General features: G+C 40.9%; 1 protein-coding gene across 1 annotated transcript in view; it reads left to right on the top strand.

Annotated features, from left to right (window-relative positions):
* Positions 1–26,283, top strand: part of LOC145439972 (titin-like) — a 515,551-nt gene that overhangs the window by 208,875 nt on the left and 280,393 nt on the right. Inside the window, exons 49-66 of the mRNA XM_080317640.1 lie at positions 2,518–2,609; positions 2,809–2,918; positions 4,274–5,140; positions 5,980–6,141; positions 6,879–7,235; positions 8,086–8,723; positions 9,102–9,248; positions 10,883–10,959; positions 13,491–13,618; positions 15,321–15,521; positions 18,690–18,814; positions 19,128–19,290; positions 19,348–19,421; positions 19,532–19,660; positions 20,305–20,406; positions 21,514–22,215; positions 23,742–24,095; positions 25,278–25,502. Of these exons, the coding sequence (XP_080173766.1) occupies positions 2,518–2,609; positions 2,809–2,918; positions 4,274–5,140; positions 5,980–6,141; positions 6,879–7,235; positions 8,086–8,723; positions 9,102–9,248; positions 10,883–10,959; positions 13,491–13,618; positions 15,321–15,521; positions 18,690–18,814; positions 19,128–19,290; positions 19,348–19,421; positions 19,532–19,660; positions 20,305–20,406; positions 21,514–22,215; positions 23,742–24,095; positions 25,278–25,502 (4,653 nt within the window). The remainder of the gene's footprint in view (positions 1–2,517; positions 2,610–2,808; positions 2,919–4,273; positions 5,141–5,979; positions 6,142–6,878; positions 7,236–8,085; positions 8,724–9,101; positions 9,249–10,882; positions 10,960–13,490; positions 13,619–15,320; positions 15,522–18,689; positions 18,815–19,127; positions 19,291–19,347; positions 19,422–19,531; positions 19,661–20,304; positions 20,407–21,513; positions 22,216–23,741; positions 24,096–25,277; positions 25,503–26,283) is intronic.

The raw sequence follows: 26,283 nt of genomic DNA, 5'->3' as shown, positions 1-26,283 counted from the left end.
CATGTCGCTTTGCTCACGTCTTTTGTCTTCGAAGAATCGCCAGGAATGCGAGCTTTTGCGCTAACATTTTAGTAGCGAAGATAGCGTAGACATAGATCCCATTGAAGGGCGTTAGATTTCGTCGCCAACTAACGCAGGGTATTGTCAATTAGTTAGTGCCGAGTGGTCGCCCCGAAGCGTTGTGTGGGCTGAAACATACTCCTCAATCCACGGAAACCGAGGCTGCGGTACGCGGGACACGAAAATCAGATTATTTTAATAGTTAATTAACTTGGGTCTTCGCGTTATGTAATTCCACTAGTTCATACTTCTCATCTACTCCAAAAGGAACCGAACAGTCGGCAGTTTGTATGAGTTGAATGTGTCACTATAAGCCTGACCTTCCAGTTCCAGCATTGACACTTTGACTAATTGTGTGAAAATGGGAACGAATCTATGGTTCGTATACTTACATGCTGCGCAGGATCCCTGCCTCCAAGCCTGCTGCTGTCGGGCTCTAAGAAGAGCTCCGCTACAGCCACGAGGCTTTTCCATTGGTCCGGCCTTAGAACTAGGGAAATGGTACGGAAGAGTGGATGAGATTGGGTACTGGTGACATTTTTACATTGTCGTAAGTGCCAAAGAAAATTTGGAGAAGCTTTCACGTCCGTTGCTATTGCTACGTTACTGTGCGGTACGACAAAAATAAAGGCAGTTCCTTCTAGTATTGTCGTCGGCGAAAATATAGTACTGTACCGTACGTCCGTACCTATCCGCCCAGAACATGCGTTGTAGGTCTAACCTAGAGTGATAGCGACGATAGTCTTGTTAAAAGTAGGGTTACCATATTTTGGAATCGGGAAAGGACGACACTTTTTCAAAATTTTCAAGCTTAGAATATTGAAGGAAAATATTGAAAAAAAGGTAAAATTTTCCACTTCGTGGTCGGTTGACTAAAATAAAAAGGTCAACTTTCCGGCTCAGCTCCCGAAATAGCCGCCGGAGCGTCACTTAAGTGCTGATTTACTGTATCTCAGTCGAATTTTGCCCTACATTTAACCTGAATTCTCAATAAAGAGGACAAAATATCAAAAAGGGGGACATTTAGGCGTCCTCGGTGGACATTAACAAAAGCCTGAAAAAGGAAGACGTATGGCAACCCTAGTAAAAAGATACGACTGCAAACTTCACCCCGACATACTACGGTTATTCATATACCGAATTCTATCGAGCCAATTGCAAATGATCCATCAGAGCTATAAACGATAGTCTAACGCTAACTTACTTCGACCCAAGTTGTACGTCATTTTGGTGACGTAATATCACTTCGGTAGACCGTGTCCTATAGTCGTCGCCAATTTCCCCGCATAGCTATATGTGAAGTTATCCGCTGGGAATAAATCGCCTCACGCTAGTTCCTAACGAGGTTGGCTTTTGCGTGCACGCTAGGACTGTGCGGATGGTCGTCGACAGGTGCATTGTTAAATCATAGTGCATATTGGTGATGTATGGCTCCTCGTACTCACGATGCTCAGTTGAGAAATGTTCGGATCCAACAAGTGAGGTAAGTTTTTAGGAATGAACCGTTTCACGCTGTCTATATTCGAGGGCTCATATACCTTCATTTCTCGTTGTAATCAACATAATACGCGTCGCGTGTCATTAATATCCAAATGTTGCAAATGTGAACTATGACATCTTCGTCTCGTGCTGTGATACGTAGTAAAGTAATGTTAGTGTGTAGATGCGTACCAGTGACAAGGACATCAAGATAGTACTCACACAGATTAGCAATTATAAAAAGGAAAGAGGAAATTTCCCAATGCTAATCCACAATAGAGAGATAAATAGCATACAGCACCGACGTTTGGTAGTTGTGTTTCTAGTGTCAAAATTGTGAGTTCGCTATAGCGTTACTGCACAAGTGCACGTGTAACAATGTACTTTTGTGGCCGTAATGAGAGTCGCGAATTTTTCAACCGAACTTCACAGCTGGTATGTGGGGACTTCAAATTATTACTGGCTCCAGAAAAACCATCATCGGTTGTACTCCTGGTCATACTGATCGGTGATTTGAGCTGAGGAATATGGTTTGTGTATTTATAAATGTCTATGCCTTTTGGCAACGCCGATTCGCAGCAGTGACTCTATCAGAAGACACGTCCCTGAGGGATCATACTGGCTAACACGTATTAAACTTCATCCTACATGATGGATGGTTTGGTTTAACCCCTATATGCGAATCTATATTTCCACGAATCGTCTGTCCGCACATGCAGTGGCGTATTCATCAGTCAATCGCGCCTCCGTGACAACTTCACCGTTGAAAATGTTTTTGATCTCCTTAATTGGCACTTGGACTGTCCCATTGGGGTTATCAGTTTGACACGTAGCATTGAAGTCCGTTATTTTCTGGAAGATTTGTGATATTGAACTACTTTGCACGTGGACACAAATTTAGCGCTATCACTTGAATCATTTTGAAGAGAATGATGGATTTTGTTTGACAAAAATGACGAATAATTTTCGTTGTCATAGGATACCATTGAAGGGGAAGCCACTGTCCTGGACTCGGGAGTCCCACAGGAGGTGATGATGGATGCTGGTATTCCTGGTTCCGGAGTAACAAGGTAGATTGGTAAAGGTTTAATATTTATTCATCATAGAAAATCGGTTCTGCTCTGTTTGTAAATGTGACCCTCGGACAAGAAATTTGAGATACATTTCTTGGACATTGGTCGAATAACTATTTCCCCATTGCTGTGCAATTAGAGCATTATGATATATTTATTGCTGTAGAGATTGATAATGGAGCAATTGCATTTGCAGGACATCAATGCCTGTTGCACATGGCGAGGCGAAATTGGAGAGTGGAACGGAATCTAGCGACCACGATTTGACAGAATATTCAAGCACAACAACAATCCTGCCTGACCAAGGTTTGTTCACGGACGATTATAGTGCAATCGTATTCTCTGGTTGGTAATTTCAACATGCACTTTACCCTTGGCTGCTGTGGCATGGTCGAAATATGGATAGTGAACAAATAGAATTATTCACATATTAACGGCTGTCAACCAGCGAAATGCATCTTGGTCGAAAACTTAAGCTACCGTTTCCACAACTCAGCAAGGGTGAAGATAAGTATTTCATTCTATCAACTTCCTTCCCTAGAAATCTAATGGAAAGTGCATAGAAGTATGCGGTTGCGAGTTGCGGCGAACTGAAGAATGAAGAATATTTTAGCTTTTGGAGTATCGAATTTGACCGCCGCGTGATATTTGATGTATATTGTATAGACACGTCGCAATAAGTGCTACCACTTTAAAGTCGTACTGGCACGTTCCACTACATCGAGTGTTGTAGTTTTCTCTAGGCTCCTCTTTGCCATCTGATCGGCGTATAAGCGACCCCATAAAACAAGTTAAGAGTAAGCCGTGCTACAAGTCGGCAGATTCGCAATCATAATGAAGAATATCGATCGGCCTGGTGTAAATGACCATAGTAATCGAAATAAAAACATCACTAATACCACAAGCAAAACTGCTGTAACACCAATGGGCACTGAGCAGTCTAGGGCTCTTCAAAAATGACTTTTTTTCTCAAATCGTACTGGCTACTTGATAAAATTGTTAGGTTACCTAATCTAAGCCTACACACAAAATTTGGTTCAATTCCAGCCAATAACCGCTTTGCTACAGGAGATGAAAGTTTCTATTTATTATATAAAACTAAATAATAAAAAATTTGAAAATTTTCTGTTCACCCCATGAAAGTGTTAGGCTGTATATAGAAACAATCCTCACCAAATTTGGTTGAATTCCAACCAGTGGAAGCGGAGTTATTGCCGTCGAAAAATTTGGATTTGAATAAAATAGTATTTACGGTGACCGATTCTTTGTTTGTTTATTAAAGTTGTGCTCACCGTAAATACTATTTTATTAAAATCAAAATTGGCTGGAATTGAACCAAATTTTGTGTGTAGGCTTAAATTAGGTAACCTAACAATTTTATCAAGTAGCCAGTCCGATTTGAGAAAAAAGTCATTTTTGAAGAGCCCTAATGGGCACAGATTAAAATCCGGCCTAGTTCGACTCCGTAATGTCTTCCAGAGGTTACCCATAGGATATGACATGCGATCCGCTAACACGGTGTATTCCAAAGCGCAGAGAACGATGTTGCGCCTCGATATAAGTCGACAGATCTGAAGTCAAAACGAAAATGTCGAAACTCCATGTATGCCGATACAACACGCTCCGATCATATCTTCGTTCAGATTGCTTTCGTATTTCAGATCCATTATCGTCGTCAGAAACCCCCGTTCAAGTGGAAGAATTCGTGGATGAGAGTAATAATGAAACTAAAACGGTCACCGTGGAAAAAACGGTCAAAGTCATTAAAAAAACAAAACGAGATCCGACTAATAAGAGTCCTTCGACAATTCGATCTGGATCGACCGTTTCAATGGCGTCTGCCACTCCTCTCGAACAGACTTCGATAATGGGCAATACTCTTGGTAAATCACCGAGTAACATTAAAGAGATTGCTGCTCGCGAAAAGTCTGCCATTGAGCACGTTGGGAATATTAAAAATGTAGGCCTGCTTCATAACGCAGAGTCCAATCACGAAAGAGACAAAAAACCTGGATTTCAATTGGCTGGTCGCTCTGTATCTGAAAGTGCACCGAATCGGATCGCCAGTGTGAGACCTCTCCATCGTAAAACATCATCTTGGGATTATTATTCTTCCAGTATCTACGAGCCCACCGCGTCTAATGCGGTGGGATCAAATCCCACTGTAAAGGCTAATTCTGCGAAAGGGTTTTCCAGTGGTGTATTTGCAAACGGCTCAAGCAGCTCTACTATAATACCAGTCACGCACATACCCAATCGTGCTGAAGTTCCTAACGACACTGTGCCACCATTGAAAAGGGTTGACATCAAAGTGCAACACGAAAGCAAGGGATTGCGCGAGGTTTACAGTGATAATAAAGAACCTATGAAGGCAGGCGCCGCCTCAAATGACCACAGTCGGGACTACAAGTGGATGCACTATCCGTCAAGTGCCCATGCCGAATTCGATACAAAATCTTTGATTTCAACTGTCACAAAAGCTGCGAAGCTCAAACAGATCCAGGAACGCAGGGCGAGTCTATCACCAGGTGTGCTTCCGACTCTATATCTATAGCCCTAGATCTGTGGCTTCCAAACTCTTGCAGCTTGCGCCACACTAGAAAAACTATGATAGCTCACGGAATACTTGCAAGAGAGAAAAGGTTGTATTGAAACATTTGCTTGTTCATACGAACATATGCGACCGAAACGAAGCTGCATTGCTACAAGGGTTGCATTTAAAACAAAAATCAACTTAAAACAAACATGTTTAAAAGAAGGCCCTAATTTAAAACATGTTTATTATTGTTTTTTTTAGGCCATGACGTCCCGAATATTCAATTGTGATGTCATAGTGGACTAACATTAACAATTGTTTCAACAACATGTTTTTTGAAAAGTATATTTGCACAATTATGGCATAATTTTACAACTTGGAGAAAACACAATTTTTTTAAAGGCCTTTGTTTAAAATACTGTTTAAAACATGTTTTAAACAGAGTGTTTTAAAACACCGATTTTTTTTAATGCAACCCTAATTGCTACATTACCGTAATTTAGTCCTCAATTCCAAACAGTATCTCTTGTTTACAGCTTTAAATATCATCCATGATGTGTTTATTTATCAGCTATTGAAGCAGCTAGAACTAATTCAAGTGTCATGCTTTTTTGCATGCATTTTTAATGATTCATTCAGTTATTTTCCGAAATTACAAAGATATTCGTTTTACACTTACACCCGAGAATCTGTGGCAGCATATGGTTTGGGAATCACTGGCCTCGATTTTTATCATTGAATTTTGAATTCACCATGACATCACTTGTCAGCGCCGTAGATATAGAATCGCAACGTCATAAATATATAACTCTTTTGGTTATCTGATTTCAGATACGAGGCTTGTTCCTGTGGTTGCCGATGTTCGAAATCAATTCTACTTCGATCAAAGTTTGAAGCAGACTGAAACGGTCACCTTCGACCACGTGACAACGGTGAAAACTAGTAGAAAGAAAATGCTGCCGATGCAGGTTGATTTATTCGCCAGACCCCCAGGTGATTAGCAAATAAGTCCCATACTTTTCATGATCACGATACAGAAGAGGTAGACCTAGAATACTAAACTCAATATGTATCGCAGTTAGAGTCAGAGCTTGTGAACGCTTACGGGACCAGTCAAATGAGGCCAAAATTCTTCATTGTCAAGCCTTTTTCTGACACATTAAATACCCGTTGTACGTACGGATATAACCTGCCTGTCTTAACATATTAGTACGCATCAACTTTTCAATACAAGTCTCATATTTGCCGGACACTAGAGAGGAGTAGAGACACGCTTTTAGATGAGTTCTGTGATCAAATCAGTAGTTCCATTCGGATTACGTAATAGTATCGACGCAATAACTAGGAGATAGCGCAGTGGTATAATCCGCGGCTGCAACACCAATGGGTGCGGGTTCGAGTCCGACCGAGGTCGACTTCCGAATTCCGTTACCAAAGTGTTGGAGGTTTACCTAGGCTCCTCCTCGCCACCTCATCCGCGTCAGCGGTGTCTTACAAAAAGCCTAGAGGTGGGCCGTGCTATAAGTCGGCAGTTACGGAAAATATGAAGAATATCGGCCTGGTGTAAATGACCATAGCAGTCGACAAACACCATGAATACCCCAAAACAAACAAACAAACTAGGAAACTGGTTGACTTGACTTGATTTATATAGTAGCTACGTATCGTGGATCCATTAGCCGCACAATCTCACCATCGCCTTCATATAACATGGTTTTACCATTCCAAAGGTATCAGCAAGCGTGAAATGTCAGTAAAACAGCATTCAAAGTCTGTCACCAGCGATGACTCCCTCTCTAGCACCGAGAAATCGTACGCCGAAGTCCGCAACTGCGGACGCAGGCTGCAACGCACGCTGTCGGACTCGGACGCAATCAAGAGCTTCACGTTACCTAAACCCAAGCAAACCTTCTCAAGAAGCATCGCTTTCTCGTCGTTGAGAAGGAAAACCAGCTCGCCGCAGTTATCTCGTAACTCTCCGCGACCGTATAGAAGCGTTCACACTAGTCGCAGTGTAACTCAGTCTGAATTGCCTTCTGATATGCTGGGCGATAAAGGCGAAGAAATATTTGAAGAGACGCTTGCAGGTACAGAACTTCAATTTACAATTGAATAGTATACAGTCAACTCCGCTGCAGTAAGTGAAAAACCAACGGTTCGTTACATGGCCAGTCCAGTGGCCACGCGTAAAGGCAGACAGTACAATCATAGTGTCCTATGGTGCAATGAGTGCATTGAAAATACTGTTGTGTGGCGTATTTAATCAGAACGTTGGCAAAATAGTAGCGCTGGGTCAAAAAATTGTAAGAATATTTACAAAATCTTTAGAAGCCCAGGCCAATATCACAAATCGGAATCTGAAACTTGACTGAGTGGCGTTCTTACATGCAGTGGTTCTCGACGTACGGGCGGATCGCAAGATGTTAACAAAACTCAGATTTGGGTTAAGGTCTAAAAAGTCCAATATAGACAACATTGTCGGTACGAAGCAACAGGTGCGTTAATAGCACTCCAGCAGCAAAAACTGAACTTCAATTCTGTCAGCAAACAACTACTGCTGTTGAACGTTTTTCTCTATTCCTGCCAAGCTAAATCGTAAGGACAGACACTTCCAACTAAAGAAAATTTCTAAAATTCTAAAATCATGTGCAACAATACCTAATTTATATATCTGGGCCAAATTCTGTCAAAATCAAGTTTTTTTATTGACAGAAAATGTCACTAGTGCAAAATCTTCCATATTTAGGTCAAAAATAATCGCGCAAGTCATAATGTAACGATAAGAATTGCTCCCCTGCGTCCGAATTGAGCTTGATTATTGTCCGAATGTTTTACGTGTATTTTTTACTTTTGTTCCGTTTCCGAGTATTTTGTCCGACTTAAGCGAAGTCGGCTGTATTGCTATTGAGTTAAGAACCATAATATTTTCCACTTCAGGGGAAGGGGTGAAGAAAGGCGAAGATCAGGAAATATCGTCTCCGACATTGTCAGTTTCGTCACAAAGCACGCTAGAACCGCAATCGCCGACCGGTTTGACTTCGCACCCGACAGTTAAAGTTAACAGCACCTCTCAAAGGCAAATAATACTATCCCGCACCCCGTCTGTGAAGCACGTTCCTATGAAGAAAGAAGCGTCATCGTCCACAAGTATTCCCGTTTCAAACCGAGAAACACAGACTCACCCGGAAAGCGTGCGTTATGCGTTAAAGTCTAAAACGCCTAGCGTGATGCATAGCGTAGTTCACGAAAGAGATACGAGATCCGTATCGCCTGTTTCTTCTATTACATCAGGCGGTACGTCTGAGCTGATGCAGTTTTCGCCATTCGCGTTCAGCCCGCCACCTTGCGGCAGTAACTCATCGTGGTCTTCTTTGCCATGTCCTTCTCTAGCGTCTGTGACTTCACAGTGCGACACGGATTGTCTCATAGTAGCTGATGCATCGACTGGGATCATTCCTGATGTTATGAGCGATGCGGCTACGGATGAATTGGTTGGGGCTGACCCGTACGCGAGGAATATCAGGAGAAGTAACGCTACTGCCGGTGACAGTACTGATGCGGACTACGCTATTTCGGTACGTATACACAACACAGAAACTGTGTCACCGGAATACACAGTATTCACCCGTGGTAGACGAATCCAGAACCTACCTCTGACTTACACCACGGTATAAATCGAACACAACATTATAATGCAAATGATACTTGCGCGTAGGAAGGTGTGCAGGTAGGCACGTAGGATTTATATAACCTCGATATAATTCTGAGTATCGCATCTCCATCGTCAAAGCATCTCGATGTGCAGGCGAAAATAAATCTGTTCTTCCTCTCTCTCTCTCTCTCTCTCTCTCTCTTTACGCTCTCTTTTGTTGCCTTGCACGCCTATTCGCCCCTTGCCATCTACAGTATCAATTCACTTTGAAGTTGTTCCGAAAGATATGTTTTCGTGTCAGGTGAAAGAACCCGCGCGCTACACGGTAGGGAAGACGAGTACGAAGAGACCGCAAGAAGCCTGCGTTATTTCACCACCGCCAGCAACAGAACTTGCAAACGAACGCAGCATGTTTGATACTTCCCAGGAAACCGTGATACTGAACGAGGTGATTTATTTCAATGTCAGGTGTGGGAAATGGATATAATAAAGGAATGAAATACTTTCGAACGTCATCGACTGTGTAGCATGTTCAATTGTTCATATTGAAATGAACCCGAATATTTTTGGCTGAGACTAGTCAGGGGTAATCGTCAGCGACTAGTAGAGAATTGGAAATTGAAAATTGGAAATAACATAGTATTCTCTGCTAGTAGCTGGTTCAATTGCGCATTGAGGTTCTGTGCTTCCAAGATGCTTTTCAAGTGATCGGTTGTTGAAGTTCACGGTTCTCTGGTACAGAACCGGTCCGAAACGAAGTACTTCGACGTTTCGGAAGTACTAAAGTAGGTTTTACATACTTGCACTCTGGGACGTACTTGTCGCACCCCAAACCCTCAATTGGGGAGGGGATGCTCGAAAGGAGTCCTAAATTAATTCCTAAATCAACATATTTTTTCGAAGTACTCAAGTAGATTTGACCTGCTTAGTGCGAAAACTACTTTCTCATTCGGTAGTGATTTTATACTACTTCCGTACTACATGGTGTTTTTTCAGTTATTTAGGCAAAATACGGCTTAGAAGACTTTGTTTTTTGCTTATATGGAAATGGGAATTTTCGTCGTTACTTATACTTCTACTCAGAGGTGGTCCGTAACGAAGTACTTGTACTTTTCGAAGAACTTTACGTAGATTTTGCCTACTCGCACTACTACGAGTGGTAATGATCTTGGACTGCTTCTTCTTTTTCACAGTTTTATGTTTTTAGGCAAAAATGGGCCTTGAATATCTACTTCAACTTATTTTTAAATCACGACTTCTGTCTCTACTTGAGTAACGACAGCGACTACTTTGAGCACTCTGCTTCTACCTGAGTACCAACTATGAATTCGTGACATCAAAGAAATAGCGCTGAAAATATTTAGTATCACTTTGGTTGCTACAAATGAAAATAGTGTTTTCCAATCCGCGTTTTCTGACGTCATACTTTAAAGTGCATAGTAAATCCAAATATCGCAAAACTGATGAATTATGATATATTTAAATAGTATATTCATATTGAAATGAACCCGAATATTTTCAGCTGACACTCGTCAGGGGTTATCGTCAGCAACTAGTAGAGAATTGGAAGGAACATTGTATATCAACAATCGTATCACAAAATATGACGTCACCAGCATGAAATTTCGAATGAGAGATCGTTCAATGTACTATTTTTAGGTGATACACGAACTCCTTTTGTTGACAGAGTTTTGGTTGATGTATTTTGATAAAAGTTGATTCCAAGGCACACAAATGGAATTGTGAATCAACTTTTATCAAAATACATCAACCAAAACTCTGTCAACAAAAGGAGTTCGTGTATCACCTAAAAATAGTACATTGAACGCTCTCTCATTCGAAATTTCATGCTGGTGACGTCATATTTTGTGATACGATTGTTGATATACAATGTTCTTTCCAATTCTCTACTAGTTGCTGACGATTACCCCTGACGAGTGTCAGCCGAAAATATTCGGGTTCATTTCAATATGAATATACTATTTAATTGTATATTGAAGTTCTGTACCTCCAAGAAGCTCTTCAAATATGATATATTTGTATATTCACATTAACAACGCGGTGTATGTGGGGCTTGTTTAGGAACTTGAAAAAAGTCGCTTGGATGAAGAATCTTTCGCCCACGGCGACAAAGTATTGGCCGAAGAATCGACGCGAGAGTAAGTCCCGTTTACGTGAATCCTTGTTTTCTGTCAAATTCAACTCTTTTTTTTATCGCGAATTGACTACCTCGATAAAAATTTATTTTATATTGATTTCAGGTTTACTTGTGTGATTTTATGTGCCATTATTATGCAGGTGGTATCGCTGAGGCATTAGTAGTTCTTACTGGGCCCCAGGAGTTCGCTATGCCAGTGTCGGAGGTTAGGTCACAAACGCACCTGAGTTCCACAGCAGAAGTTACCCTGATTCGCAGTGAATATTGATTATAATCATTTTGTTGTTGTTTAAAACCATATTTTGTTGGTTTTGTTCTTTTAGCACTGTTGTTGATGTATAATGTATATATAGTTCATGGCGTGGATCAGGAATATATGGTAATGTATTCGATGTATAATGTAGTTGATAATAATTTGGGGTTCGCAGAATGCTTGCAGATTATCTTAAGGGTTGGTCATGTTGAAAAAGGTTAAGAGCCATCGCCTTAGGATTTTGTTTGTATTATCATATCCATTTCGAATATTGTACCGTGAAGATTTATCCAATGTTAATCTTGTGAATAATGGTCAGTCCCTTGCGCCGAAGTGTCGCTTGATTCATCCAATCAGACTGGGACAATTATAGAATTTTCAGCTTCTCTAAATTCGATTAGAATTAGAATCATAGCTAGACGGTCTTTCTCCAAATCAGACTATAATTACAATTGTGGCTACACAGTTTTTTCCGAATTAGAATAAAAGTAGAATTATAGCTACAGCGGTTTTCCAAATTAGATTGAAATTAGAATTATAGCTACACCGGTTTTCCAAATTAGATTAAAATTAGATTTACCGTATATAGCTCCACAATTTTTTTAAAATTGGGCTAGAATTAGAATTACTGAATTCGCGAAAACTTCAAAATTGGATCAGGTTCACTTCGTATCAAACCAGAGATCACTTTCACAATCGCGAGAATTACAAACGTCTGTACAGCAAGCTTGCCTCGCTTCGTACTATACAGTTCTGTCGTAGCATTTTCAGGAAAATCGGATATTAGATTCGAATTAAAATTAGAGCGTAGATACATTTCAAAAATAAGAATTAGATTACAGGCGTTTCGCTCTAATTAGTCGAATTAAACAGGTAGAATTATATAGTTGTCCGAGTCTGTGTGCAACACTCCCCAGTCAACTTGCGTAGCATTATCAACGTGATCTCAGACAAGGCGTACCGTCAAAACACCTCCCACCATGTTGTAAACACCTTGGATACACATTCAGTATGCGCAACGAATGTACTTGTGAAAAGCGCTGCGAAACGCATTATCACTTCGCGCTCGACAGTTGGTGCATCATTCCCGTGCGTTATCGCCGGATTCCCGCTCTGCGTCTTATCACAGTGACGAAGTCGCCGTGACAGATGCACCGCCGGTGGTTAAGGCTATCTGGCTATTTCTCGTCCCTGAGGAGTTATCTAACGAACGATTAGTATCTCTGTTCCGTTGTCGGGTGACAGCGATTTAGTTTTCCGAGCCGGTTGCAGTATAACCAGCTCGCGCCTTTCAAGGAAGCTTTTGTATATTGAGTGCGTGTCAAGGAGATTAGTTATTAGCATTTTGAACTACGTTTGGCTGGGATTCTGTGAGGTACGTTTGGGATGTTATTTAAGAATATTTCGAGTGTCTTGTTTTTAATAATGCGATTACTATTGAATAATGGATTCTTGTTGAAACAGGCACTAATATGTTCGGCTGACACTCGTCAGGGGTAATCGTCAGCAACTAGTAGAGAGCTGGAAATATATTTCAGCCGAAAATAGTCGACTTTATGTCAGTATGAATATATGATCCAGTTGTATATTCTGTAACTCCAAGAATTTGTTCAAATCTGATTACATCTTGATAGCTTGATAAACCTTGGAAGAAACGAGCATTGGACATAAACTATACTGCATAAGTGCATATATTGACAAGAGTTGGTGGCACTGGACTTCGCGTTATGAAATCCTGAATCACTTTTTAGTCAACAGCGTACCAGTTTTTTTCAGCCTGGCTATCATATTGCTACATTGGAGACGCGTAGGTTAGAAAATATACATCAAATAGGCCTCGGATACCACTTACAATGGTATAAAATTATATGCTAGCGGCAGTCCCTCACGGCTAACATTTTGCTACATTGCCGACAAATACCATGGGAAAGTATACCGTAATCAGGCTCGCGGTAGTACCAGAATAACGCGTACTGTGGCGTAAAACTATACGCGCCAGTGTCCGTCATGTGTGGCTAACATTTTCTTTCATTGGAGACATTATAGGTTAAAATAGTATGCATAAGTCAGGCTGTGGTATAAGACTATACATATACATGGCATTGGCAGACGACTGTGACAATTGCAATGAAAATGTCCACTGCGGCGTCGTGGTATATTTGAGTTCTGTAGCAGTCAATTAAACCGTGTTCTGATTGCTAATATTAACTCTTCACTAAGGATACATTCTCAGTAGCAAGTCCTATTCACCACGTAACGATACGTCCCTATATCCTCAGACCAGCAGAATCAAGCAGCCAAGAGGTCATGTCTGGGATTGAGTTCCAACCACCGCGGTTCACTCTCCCGTTACGGGCGTTGGAAGCGGAGGATGATGACACAGCCAAGTTCGAAGCTGTTGTCACAGGTGTGTTGATGCGTAATTAAGTTATTATGACTTTCGCTTGATTATTAGTATTCCTTAGCGTAGTACGTTGTTGCCATATCATTACTGTGTCATTTTATTATTGCTCTGTTGTCGACTGTGCTTTATGTTGCTTAAAGCCACGTTAGTCACCGTTACTTTAATAAAGCGATAGTTAGCTACGAGAATGCAATTGTCAGCTCACGATAACAGGTAACATATTCTTCATGTCATTACGACTACGACGAATGTGGCGTACAATTTGCAAGTTATATCTGTATGTATCAGTAAAGTATTATATAAAAGCAGTGTCATCAGATACTTTGTTTCGCCTTTATGTGTAAAATTATTATAAAACTTAGCGAAATAGCCCATGTATCACGCTACCTGATTTTATTTTCTCACATCGCGCATGTAGGCTACGTAATGTTTTAGTCATTTAGCGCCAATTACCAAGAAGCACTCTTTGAAGTATTACACCTCTGATTAAATGCTAGGAGTTTGCGACCCCTCGACCAAATCTACTTTTTCAAACTAATTTCTTCATTTGAGCTTTATTTCTTCTTACACTTGAACTAATTTTCACTGTCTCGTAAATAGCTACTTCGTCTTGTACCAGATGAAAATTTTACTATTTTGCGTGCCGTAGTACTAACCAGACTCGGACAGATCGGCAGACTGGGACAGTCGGAGAAATGCCGGTAATTTAAAGGGGCACTGCGCTCTAAAATTGATGTGGTCTCAAATTGAAGATAAAAACGAACAAAGATTTTTGGCCGTTGCCATTTCCTTCAGAACGCCACCGTAATAGAGCTGCAAGTTATTGAAATTTCTACAAGACCAGCTGCCGTGGCTACTTAACCCGTTACATGGCACGATATTTTCACCGTCGCACTAGCTCGACGCGATTTGGCAGTCACGCAGAGAACGAATTTTAGATAGTTGTCAGCCGATGTTATGAAGGAAATAGGTATAACTTTCGTTCTCTGCGTGACTGCCTTATCGCGTCGAGCAAGTGCGACAATGAAGACATTGTGTCATGTAACGGGTTAAGCAGCCGCTGCAGCTGGTCTTGTAGAAATTTCAATAAATTGCAGCTCCATTACGGTGGCGTTCTGAAGGAAATGACCGAGGCCAAAAATTTTTGTTCGTTTTTATCTTCAATTTGAGACCACATCATGTTTAGAGCGCAGTGCCCCTTTAAATTTGTCGAATGTTTCTTTGCTCTAATTATATTTTTAATCTAATTTGTGAAGTATTTCTATACTTTGATCTCATTTTAATGTAATTTCTGCTTTCCTGAATATGTTGCAGTGCTATGTATAGTTCGTAACGATCCAACCTTGGTGTCCAGAGATGCTCAAGAAAATGAAATCTGACTTGAGACGAATTGAACGTGATTCAATTTCCAAGTTTTCGCGAATTCAGTAATTCTAATTCTAATCTAATTTGTAATTTGTGTAGTTATAACTCTAATTCTAGTCCAATTTGGATTTAAAAATGTGTAGTTATAATTTTGATTCCAGTTTAATTCATAAAAAATTGTAACTATAATTCTAATTCTAATTTAATTCGGAACAGCTTAAAATATTATCTATTTTTCCATATCCCGTACCCAACCACGCTGATTACTCAGACCAAACTCTGATTGTAACATTTATTTGAACGTGCCACGGCTTTGGTGTGACATTCCGTGATATCGCAGGGTTTCCGATCCCCGCCGTCAAATGGTACCACGATGGCACGGACGTTACCAACGCTATGAAGTACGACATCGTGAAGGATAAATCGGGCCGATGCACGCTTTCCATCCCTGTTGTGTTTCCACAAGACGCCGGAGTGTTCACCTGTTACGCAGCTAACGGGGCCGGAGTTGCCGAGACGTCCGCAGAGCTGTTCGTGAGATGTAAGTTATAAATACATACACGCGTTGAGACATTTTCGCTGATTACATAATACCGGAGTGGATATGACTGAATGCCCCACATTTAGCGATTGTATACCTATTTTAATCTATTGACATTCAAGCTCCTTGTGTCATCACACCAGACTCGCACAACGACATAATTCTGGTTCCATAATTTGGCTGAAAGAGTGAAATTCCTGTGATCTAATTCTGATCTAATTTTTGTGATGTTTCTATGCCCTTATTCAAAATCTAATATAATTTCCGGATATCATGAAAACAGAAAAACTGTGTAGTGCGAAATGATCCAAGCTTGGCGTCCAGACATTTACCACCATCATGCTTATGAGGATCGTCTCCGATTTGATATTAATTGAATTTGATTTTGTGGTATTATTTTTATTCGGAATTTGAACAAGTTTAGATTACTGGAAAAGTTATATATTACAATTAGGGTAGCATTTAAAACAAAACTCAATTCAAAACAAACATGTTTAAAACAAGGCCCTTATTTAAAACATGTTATTTATTATTTTTTGTTTTTTATTAGGTCATGACGTCACGAATATCCAATTGTGACGTCATAATGATTTGACATTGACAATTGAAAATATAAGGTAAATATAGCTCCTTTGAAGAAATATCTGTACTATAACTGTTGAACCGACTATTTTAAGGGTTCCAACCATCCCATATCGACATACGTCGTCTAAATTGGGTGGAAAGTGTCAGTAGGCTAATACAACATGTTTTTCGAAAGCATTTACACAAATATGGCATAATTTTACAACTTGAAAAAAACACATTTTTAACGGCCTTTGTTTAAAACACTGTTTAAAACACCGTTTGTTTTAAATGCAACCCTAATTACAACGCTTGTGGAGAGACAGTTGTGCAAATAAGCGTGCGACACTTTTGCGTGCTGTGTTTGAGCATGCAAATGTATAGTGTATCACCATAGTGTCCTATATGGTGTCGACACAAGCAAATCGCACGGTTCAATGAAATTGTATCACGTCACAGTTTCCATTTGGCTACAGGCAATTTGACGGTGATTTTTGACCGGCTTGCCGAGCATTAAATTTGATGAATCGGGTATCAATCGAAAGCTGACTCTGCATTGATTACGAAAATATAAATTTTATTCCGCTCGCGGCCCTGGAACCCCCACAATCAGCCCCCAATTATTCATTGTCGAGTAGATTGGCAGTGTGACGCAACAAAGCTGTCTGGCGAAACGTGAGACCAGCTCAAGAGCAAGGATGCGGCCGAGCGGCGAGAGTGGGATCAGCTGACGTGACGGCAACAGCGATGTGCAAACGCGCCACAGAGAAACGCAGCTTTTTCTATGCGTTTCGGTACAACCGAGCACACACCAGCCTTTCCTTGACTTGTAAGGGTAGAACTGGGTCCACAGAGTGTATTTGCGGTCCTTACCAATTTTCGCGCAATCCTTCAGCTGTTAGAGATATTTCTAGTAAGAAAAATATACTTTCAAGTAATAAGATTCACTCAAGACAGCAAATTTAGATAATGTAAATATATCATATTGTAGTTATTATTGCTACTGATGAGAGTTAGTCGAAAAGCTTTTAGCGAATAAATTAACAATATGAAGTTATTGTTTCGCGTCATATTGTAGTAATACAACTACAGTGTTGAGTTTTCACTCTAGTCCCCATAAGCACCACGTCGGTGACCTTGCCAAATTCCGAGAAGGCGAAAAAGTGCAAACTCTGTTGGGCCGAATGGACAATGGAAATTCAGTTATTCACAGATGCGAAAAAAATACTGCAAATCCGTTTTACGTAAGTTACATTAGGAATATATATACAGGCTACAGGATGAATATAATTCAAATATCTGCGATACCACTGTATTACTTTTGACGCAAAAGGTCCCCGGCATTCAAAAACGCTATTTGGTGATTGAAAAATGCTAAACCAAATTCCAACGTCAACGTTTATAGTGATATCAGATATATTCCAGTGAAAAACAAAGGTATGAATTTGGTGGTAACATTTTGGAATCATTTGGCAGGTATGGCCCGCAAGCTTTCTAGTAACGGATTGAATCGCGACAGCGATACCAGTTTAATTCGACACTCCTGCTGTTAAACTTTATTCAACAATCAACATTTTACCTGCTGCATTCGCGGACCAAGTCCTACCCATACGGATCAAATAAAAGCTTGTAATGTATGCTCATGGTCAATGATCCTTGCTCACACTTAACCATAAAAGCGACTATAGAAAGTATCGACACCCGCCATCAACAGCGCGACGTGTCTCTGTAGCCCTACGCAACAAGCGGGCTAAGGCAATCGATATCATAATAATCTGACATATCCAATGTAGACTACTTAGACGTAGCCTACATATCTTTATCAGCTGAAGGATATTGCGCGAAAATTGGTAGGGCCCTAATACATTCTGTGGACCCAGTTCTACCCTTACAAGTCAAGGAAAGGCTGGTGTGTGCTCGGTTGTACCGAAACGCATAGAAAAAGCTGCGTTTCTCTGTGGCGCGTTTGCACATCGCTATTGCCGTCACGTCAGCTGATCCCACTCTCGCCGCTCGGCCGCATCCTTGCTCTTGAGCTGGTCTCACGTTTCGCCAGACAGCTTTGTTGCGTCACACTGCCAATCTACTCGACAATGAATAATTGGGGGCTGATTGTGGGGGTTCCAGGGCCGCGAGCGGAATAAAATTTATATTTTCGTAATCAATGCAGAGTCAGCTTTCGATTGATACCCGATTCATCAAATTTAATGCTCGGCAAGCCGGTCAAAAATCACCGTCAAATTGCCTGTAGCCAAATGGAAACTGTGACGTGATACAATTTCATTGAACCGTGCGATTTGCTTGTGTCGACACCATATAGGACACTATGGTATCACCCTATATCTGACCCTAACCCATCATGCACGTGTCAAATGTTATATGTCGCCCGCTCATATGTCCATGGATCATTACAAGCAATTACATTTTCAAGACCTGAAACTCGCGTTCATAACTACATATATATGCATATCGCTTATCTCCCTTATCACTTCTGTATGAAAGTTAGGATATTCCCAAACGCACTCACCTTTCCAACAGCATTAACACCTTAACTTAAATCCAAATCATTTTTATACCGCGTTGTATATATCATACGTCTTCCAGCGGCATCTGGTATGCCACAGTTCAAGCTGAAGCTATCGGACACGTCGGCGATACAGGGCGATACAGTTAGATTCCAAGCGAACGTCATTGGAAATCCCACACCGAGGGTGCTATGGCACAGAGAGGTTTGTAGTTTGTACGGATATACGATGCATTCATGACATTTAAAGACTAGATACGCCATCTTTAAATTCGGGTTCATTCTATGGACGGTACGAACCGCTACAGCCTACACCGTTGTAAAGGCTCAGGTTCTGTCTGCGTCCCTGTCTGTGAAATATATTCAGATAATACGAGTACACTTGGTGTTATTGGAAATATATCACTGACGTCGATGTGACTGTCCGATTACTGTCTTATACCGACTTGTTAGTTTAATTTTATTAGGATGTGGTTTTTCAGTTTCCTGTTCTTCTAGATAGACCTAACTTTGTCTAGGGCGCGGAGATTTACAATTCAGAAGACTTTCGCATCTCGAAAGAAGGGAATCTGCACACGCTTACGATAATGGAAACCTACGTTGAAGACGCGGGTCGATTTTCGGCCACAGCCATCAACAAAGCTGGACGGGCGACGTCGACTGCGGTATTGACAGTATCAGGTATGGCTACGCTCCCATTTTTATGCCAGTATGCAATCGAGTATCTTCCGTGTTCAGGTGAGGGATCTGTCATTACCAAAGTCACGCAGTCAGCCACGAAAGGCAAATCGGACTATACTAGAGCCATACAGGTAAGCCGAAATTCTGACCTCGTTAATCACTGTATATAAACTAGTCAGAGATACGACATCCCTTTGCTAGAGTCGGCTATCCTTGAAATAATAATATTCAATGATTTCAGGACGTACCATCGGACGATGATTTTGTCACAAGAAGCTCCATCGGGTCACTTCAATCCGGTAGTGCAAGAAGACATATGAGGAAACAAAGCCCTTCTCCAATACGAAGAGTAAGGATGAATCCACCGAAGGTAATAATCGTGACACCCTGACTTAACTAACTTGAATTATTTCACAGCCATTCCCAGTTAAAATTCAGCTTGCCTAAAATTTCAGCATGTGACGCAATGAAACCGGTAGTTTAACAGAAGATACTTAGCATGCGGCACTGGAGCGTGTAACTTTATAAACCCAAAACCATACCGAACCTAAAACCTCAGACCAGTGGTTCTGAACCTTTACTACCACATTACACTAATTACACACATTACACTATAGAATACTTATACATTACTATAGAATACTGGTGAACAAAGTCAACTGTGCATCAACAACAGTGCTGGAAGAACAGAACCAGTAAAACATGATTTTCAGAGAATTTTTTTTATAATGAATATATTCTGCAAATAAGCGTGTGACTTGTGATGTATTAGTCAGATGCATGTCTTTACCTTCGCATGACCCACGAGACATGGTTGAGATAACCTCTAGGATTAGCTCGAACCTCGGTTAAGAATCACTGTTCCAGACCTAACCCTAAATGAACCCTTACCAAAGCCTTGGACTAACTTCAATCCGAAAGCCAACTACTATTGCGTCGCTTATATGTGCAACTTTGACACAAGCCGTAATCGATGTTTCTATCGCGGTTCTATTTAAAATTATTTCTCTACAGCCGCACCCGGCTCTGTCATCAAAGTCTGGGGAGGTGCAAAACCAGCAGCGACAGATTAGAAGCGTGAAACCTCCGTCGCCGTCTCGAAAATCTGACTACCAGGTGAGCTTTTACGTAAGTTAACGTCTAACATAAATAACGCCTGAGGCCACCTATATTTGTTAAAGATCGCCTATGATGGATAATTCTATTTGTTCAACAAATCTAATTAGAAATAAATACCGACAATCCAATTCAATCCAATTCAATTTCAATTCAATTCATTGTTAAAAATTTCATCAGTTCAATACACCAAGACTGCGATATAATGAAAGATAGGAAGGTGTCGCAGCGACTTGGAGTAGTCTTCGAAATCAGACGCCCACCTTGTCTAGGCGATGTAAAAGAGACGCATGCACAATGAATGAAATTTAAGAGGATAATATAAAGGACAGGTGACAAAAAAGATGGCATGTGTCGGAAGGCAAATCTAATTTGTGAAATGTTTCTATGCTCCAATTTTAATTTTAGACTAATTTCTCATTGTCATGAAAACGCTACAGGAGAATTGTGTAGTGCTAAATAAGCCAAGCTTGCTGTAGAGACATTCGCCATTCTCGTGACTGTGAGATTGAAATCTGATTTGATACGAACTGAACTTGATGCAATTTCCTAGTTTTCGCGAATTCAGTAATTCTAGTTTTAATCCAACTTGGAAAACCTGTGTAGCTGTAATCCTAATTCTAATCTAATTTGGAAAAACATGTGTAGCTATAGTTGTAATCATTGTCTAATTTTACAAAAAAAACTTGGCCGTACACATATTTGATTTGAGATGAAGCACTTAATTCAATTTCCAAGTTTTGATCAATTCAGTAATTATAATTCTAAGCACTTTTTCAACACTCAATTGATGCACAGTTCATTTTGTGCACTGGCATTCTATAGTAATAAGGTAGATATATAGCTAGATGTGTATTGTTGTGACTAATAACGAAAATGTAGGGCTACGAAATGCTTGTAGATTAGCGAAGAAAAGCTTAAGAACGAATGTGATAAACACAAGAAAAAGTCAACAACTATTCCAAATCACAACAACAACAATACCTAAATAGCTGGTTGGTAGTAGCCTACATAACTTGAAAATATCTTACACGACAACATCCATAGAAATAATACATTGATTGTATACATCTTATATACAAATCATGCCGTCTTATTTACTTTCAGCAACCGGCCACTGATGCTCAAGGAAATCCGTTGTCAAGCGAACAGGTAACTCCCAATCCCGCGTCTTACACTATCGTAGAAACGATCGGGCAAGCCAGCTCTGCCGCTATGCAATCTTGCACCCAATCCAGAAAGCTTGTTTGCGCAGCCAGTGACGTAGAAGAAAAAATGGAGACGAGTTTGATAGAGAGACAAAGTCAGAGTATGGAAGCAGCCACGTACATGCAGGAGTTTATGGAGATCGATGCTAATCCGGGCGTAGAACCTGGGTTTACGCATTCGGCTGAGAGCGTTACATCATCACAAGCAGTGTCAATGTCTACTTTCAAAAGCGAATCGTACTCGTCTCAGATTTCAAGAGATACGTTACAATTTGCGAGTAAAGACAGTGGTCATATCATATCCAAACCATCATCATCTCTACAAGAATCATCGCTTGACACTATCACGAACCAAGCTATGGCATCTCATGCTCAACAAAGCCAGATCATCTCAACTGCTGAACAGTTGTCTGAGAAAGGGAAGATGGTGGAAAGCATTGCGGCGCCGGTCCCGCCGCTTAAATCGCCCAAAGTAATCCCGCCCCCGGCGTTACCGGATTTGCCACCGGCTTTGAATTATTGTAGCGAGCAGCAGAGAGGTATTGCTGGCGTTAGAAGCGTGCAGCCTTCTTCGGTTTCAAGGAAGAGACCGATCCCTACGGTGAGTTTGGTTCATTGCATGTTTCACTGCAATTTTCATCCACTCAAGTCGATCAATCATTTCAAGCAACATTTTTTCGTTTTGTTTTTAATATCACAGGGGTTGTTGCATGATTCTGTATATAGTTATACCATATTACATTTGTCTGACTGTAAATTATCTCATGAGACTTAAACAGACCAAGCAAATTCTAAGCCTTTGTAAATGAACCCTTCACTAAAAGGTCGTCGATCAAATAACGGCCTGGTTTGCCGCGACTAGACTCTCCGATCACGGAATTACAGTACTTGATGACACGCACAATGCATATTTCGCGTTCAATTTGCTTCGCTGTTTCGTTTTCGTTCCTACCGTCACAGAAAATCCAGACTCGCATAAGTAGCATATAGCAAACGGCAGAATATTTTTACGACAACGTCGTGATATTCCACTAAGAATGTCATCAAAAAACGCTGATACACGCGTGATAATCAACGTAACATTCTCGCTAAAATCGGTTCCAATCGAATGCGTATTTGATTTCGGAAACGGACTCTTCGGCCACACGAAACACTCTCTGTCTATACGCCACTGTCAATATGTTTCGATTAAAGGGATTAGTTGGAACTTATCAGAGATCTTGACTGCTATAATTCACTTAGCTTAAAAAAATATACGGACTTATCGCGGAATATTAAGAACTCCTCGCGGACCGGCACCTGTCCACGATCCATAGGTGATCGACCTCTGTAATAGCATCAAAGCTCAGTAACTTGAAAACAAATGCTGGGTAGTGGGTAACGTAATGCCGAATAGCCGATGCTGGTCGCCTATCGATATACGAATTATTGTTAGTTATATGTTCAGTCCACCTTTGACTTAATGAAACGCACTTTTGTCTTTTTAAACGTTACCTGACATCACGCACCGACCTTCGTTGTGAAAGGTCGGCAAGATTGCAACATGGCCGGTGATGTCTGTCGCATTGATATTTACCAGCAGATCACTCCGCGTTGAGAGCATTCCATTCCTAGGCTCCATCTCATCGCGTCATGCCCCCGATTGGCAGCCAGCTGTTGATTTGTTTTAACTCGCTTACGATCTCCAATGCTATTTAGATGCTGACTCATCGGCTGATTATTTCGGATGTACACGTTTTAGTATTTAACGCGCATTCGGGGTAGAAACAGGATGTATGTGTTACTCCATGTGTACTCCATTGCAAGTAGAAGTAACAATTTCGATACATTTCAAAACTACTACAGAGGAGTTTTGATCGCGTACCGCTTCAGGTCTTGTAGGCGGTTGCGCGTAGCCTACCCCAAAAATATCAAGTCTTGAGGACCATCTATATCTTCAAATCTTGAAGACCATCTATATCTAACTCGACTTAGGCTATTCCGTGCTTAAAACAAGCTCACTAATGACTATAGACAAGTTAATCATAGTCCCATGCACTGACGACGTAATTTTCAAAGGATAATGTTTTTGCAGTTTGTTGCCCTTTCAATCTGTGTATATATCATTTTCCACGCTGCACATCACAGAGCACGCATGACTCCACTGCTACATCACAGTCACCCGCCGTCCTGTCGTCTGCTGAGACAGTGTCACTCGGAACGGAGTTCCAACAAAGCACAGCCAACGATACCATCACTGCTCAGAAAGCCAGTGCATCCTTGAAGCAAGAATCGACAGCTCAGGTCTCAACTGATATAACCACTGCTCCCGAAAAGACTACGTCAAAAAGCGACAATATAACATCTCAGACAGGATTATCGAACAGTGTCCACAATGTAACAGAGAATAGTGTTCGGGAGACCAGCGTTGAAGCATATGCCATGCAGGAAAATACGGAAATTGTAGTGGTATCTCGAAGCAATCCCGGCGATACCGACGAGGTCTGTATAGCGCTTAGGAGTGGTTTAGTATGCGGTGTTCAGAGTAGAGAATAGAGATCCTGTGGGGTGTTGTAGTTGCATGATGCGGTGATAATGTTGGATTGAATATGTCTGTTTTGTATATGTTTACTCCGGCTCTTGTGGATGAGAATATATCGAGAAACGCTGTAATTACTTCTATATACAACAGTGTCTGTAGAATATAGTGTAGCCTTTCAATAATAATAATCAGAGGTGGTCAAAATTGTTAGTATTCATAGATTCTAAGTTACAAGTCGAAGTAAGAAAATTACCCGAGTAAGTAGTTGCAAAAAGTAAATTTGGTCGAGGAGTCTTTGGGAATATACTTTGGCACCGTGATACATGGGATATTTCACGCGGTTCCTATGTCAATCGCACTCGTACAATCGATGTAAAGTCATTCCAAAGCTACGTTCATCAACTTTCCAAAATACAAACTGACAAGATGAGATTGATTAAGCATCCGGCTTTGGTCGGTAGGTCGTGGGTTCAATCCCCGGCCGGGTCAGACCAAAGAGCTGACCAGTAACACTGGTATATGTGGCTTCCCTGCTTTGCGCTCAGCAGAGCAAGAACTTGAAAGCCATAAAAGGCTATATCTGTACCTTCCGTGTCCAGCCCATATGCACATCATGCAATCATGGTATGCATATGCAGAGCTCGTGTGTATGCCATATCATGAGTCGGTGTATACGCCGCAAAACATCAAGGACAAAAAAATCCAAATCCTATTCCATTCCTTAATAGTAAAAAGAATTGATTTTGCCTACAGACTGTTCAATAATCACAAACTCAAGTAGAGATGCAAATAGTCCAAAACATACACAGTTGAGTCGGTGTGCAAGCAGGTAAAATCTGAGTGCTAAAAGGCAGATGTTCTTCGTTTCTGACCCGTTCTGAGTTTATACATGTTAACTCAATTGGAAAGTATCACAACATAGGACTTTACTAGCATGAAAATTGGCATAATCGAGGCGAAGAGATGACTCAATGAACTATTTTTACGTTGTATATTCGGGTTTATTTCAATATGAATAATACAATCGTATATTCAAGTTCTGTACCTCCAAGACGCTCATCAAATATATTAGATAGCATTGTCCTCATTTACGCTACACCAGTATAATCCGCCTCAACGCTCACCACAAATGTCCATAACAGTCGTTAGATGGCGCCGCCACCCGAATACAAGCTTCCTACAAGGGCTACAAGGCGCGCAAAGATCTGGACAAGCAACACGAGAGCGCTTCTAAAATACAAGCCGCGTACAGGGGCTTTCGGACTAGAGCAAAATCTGAGGACGCGCCAGCGGCCACCACGGAGCCGTCGCCTAAAATGCTATATAGGACTTCCCATTACGAACAACAGCACAGTCCGCCCAGACGGGTAATGAGAGTGACATCATCTGGTTGATAGAGTCATGCCTCATTTATTCCTAAAATCTCGAACTTCTCATTTGAAACTCTTCCCTATTCCCTATATTACAATGACATGCGCGTGTTTTGAGAATTGCATGCGATTCGTGTTATAGGCTGGTCGCATGATGTACAATAGATGCAACTTTATAACATGCGACTTTTATGAAATTACGCTGAATAAGTTTGTGCTAGCAGGATTTCGTGTACCGCCTAAAAATAGTATAGGCTTTAGCTCTCTCTTTGCCCCGTTTAGACGAAATCTCATGCCGGTGAGGTCATATTTTGGGATACGGTTATTGATATAAAATGTTCGTTTCCAATTCTTTACAATAGTTGGTGACGATTACCCTTGATGGGTGTCAGCCGATAATATCCGGGTTCATTTCAATATGAATATACTATGCAATTGTATATTATACTTCTGTACATCCAAGAAGCACTTCCATACTGCTATTTACTTTAGTAACAACACTGACTACATTGAATGCCTCTGTGTATAGCCTACCTATCACGCCAAAAACAAGACTTTCCGCGAATTCTTGCGTACATATTTTCCCCAGTATAGCATCTTAGCATGTCAGAGTGTTGACTGTAACGCGTGTGATTTTAGTCCCAAGTGGTGGTGACGAATATAAAGGTAATCATATTCGGCTTATTGAAGTTGATTTGCTTCACAGCATGCATGCATTCCGACTTGTTCTACAAAGTGTTACTGTGGCGTATTTACTTGAATCTCGTATTCGTTATTC

This window comes from Botryllus schlosseri, chromosome 5, assembly GCF_051294905.1.
Source record: "Botryllus schlosseri isolate E-star chromosome 5, Bs_hap1, whole genome shotgun sequence".
In the NCBI taxonomy this organism is placed as follows: domain Eukaryota; kingdom Metazoa; phylum Chordata; class Ascidiacea; order Stolidobranchia; family Styelidae; genus Botryllus; species Botryllus schlosseri.
The sequence above is the reverse complement of the archived record's forward strand: the minus strand, read 5'-3'. Positions and strand labels throughout refer to the sequence as shown.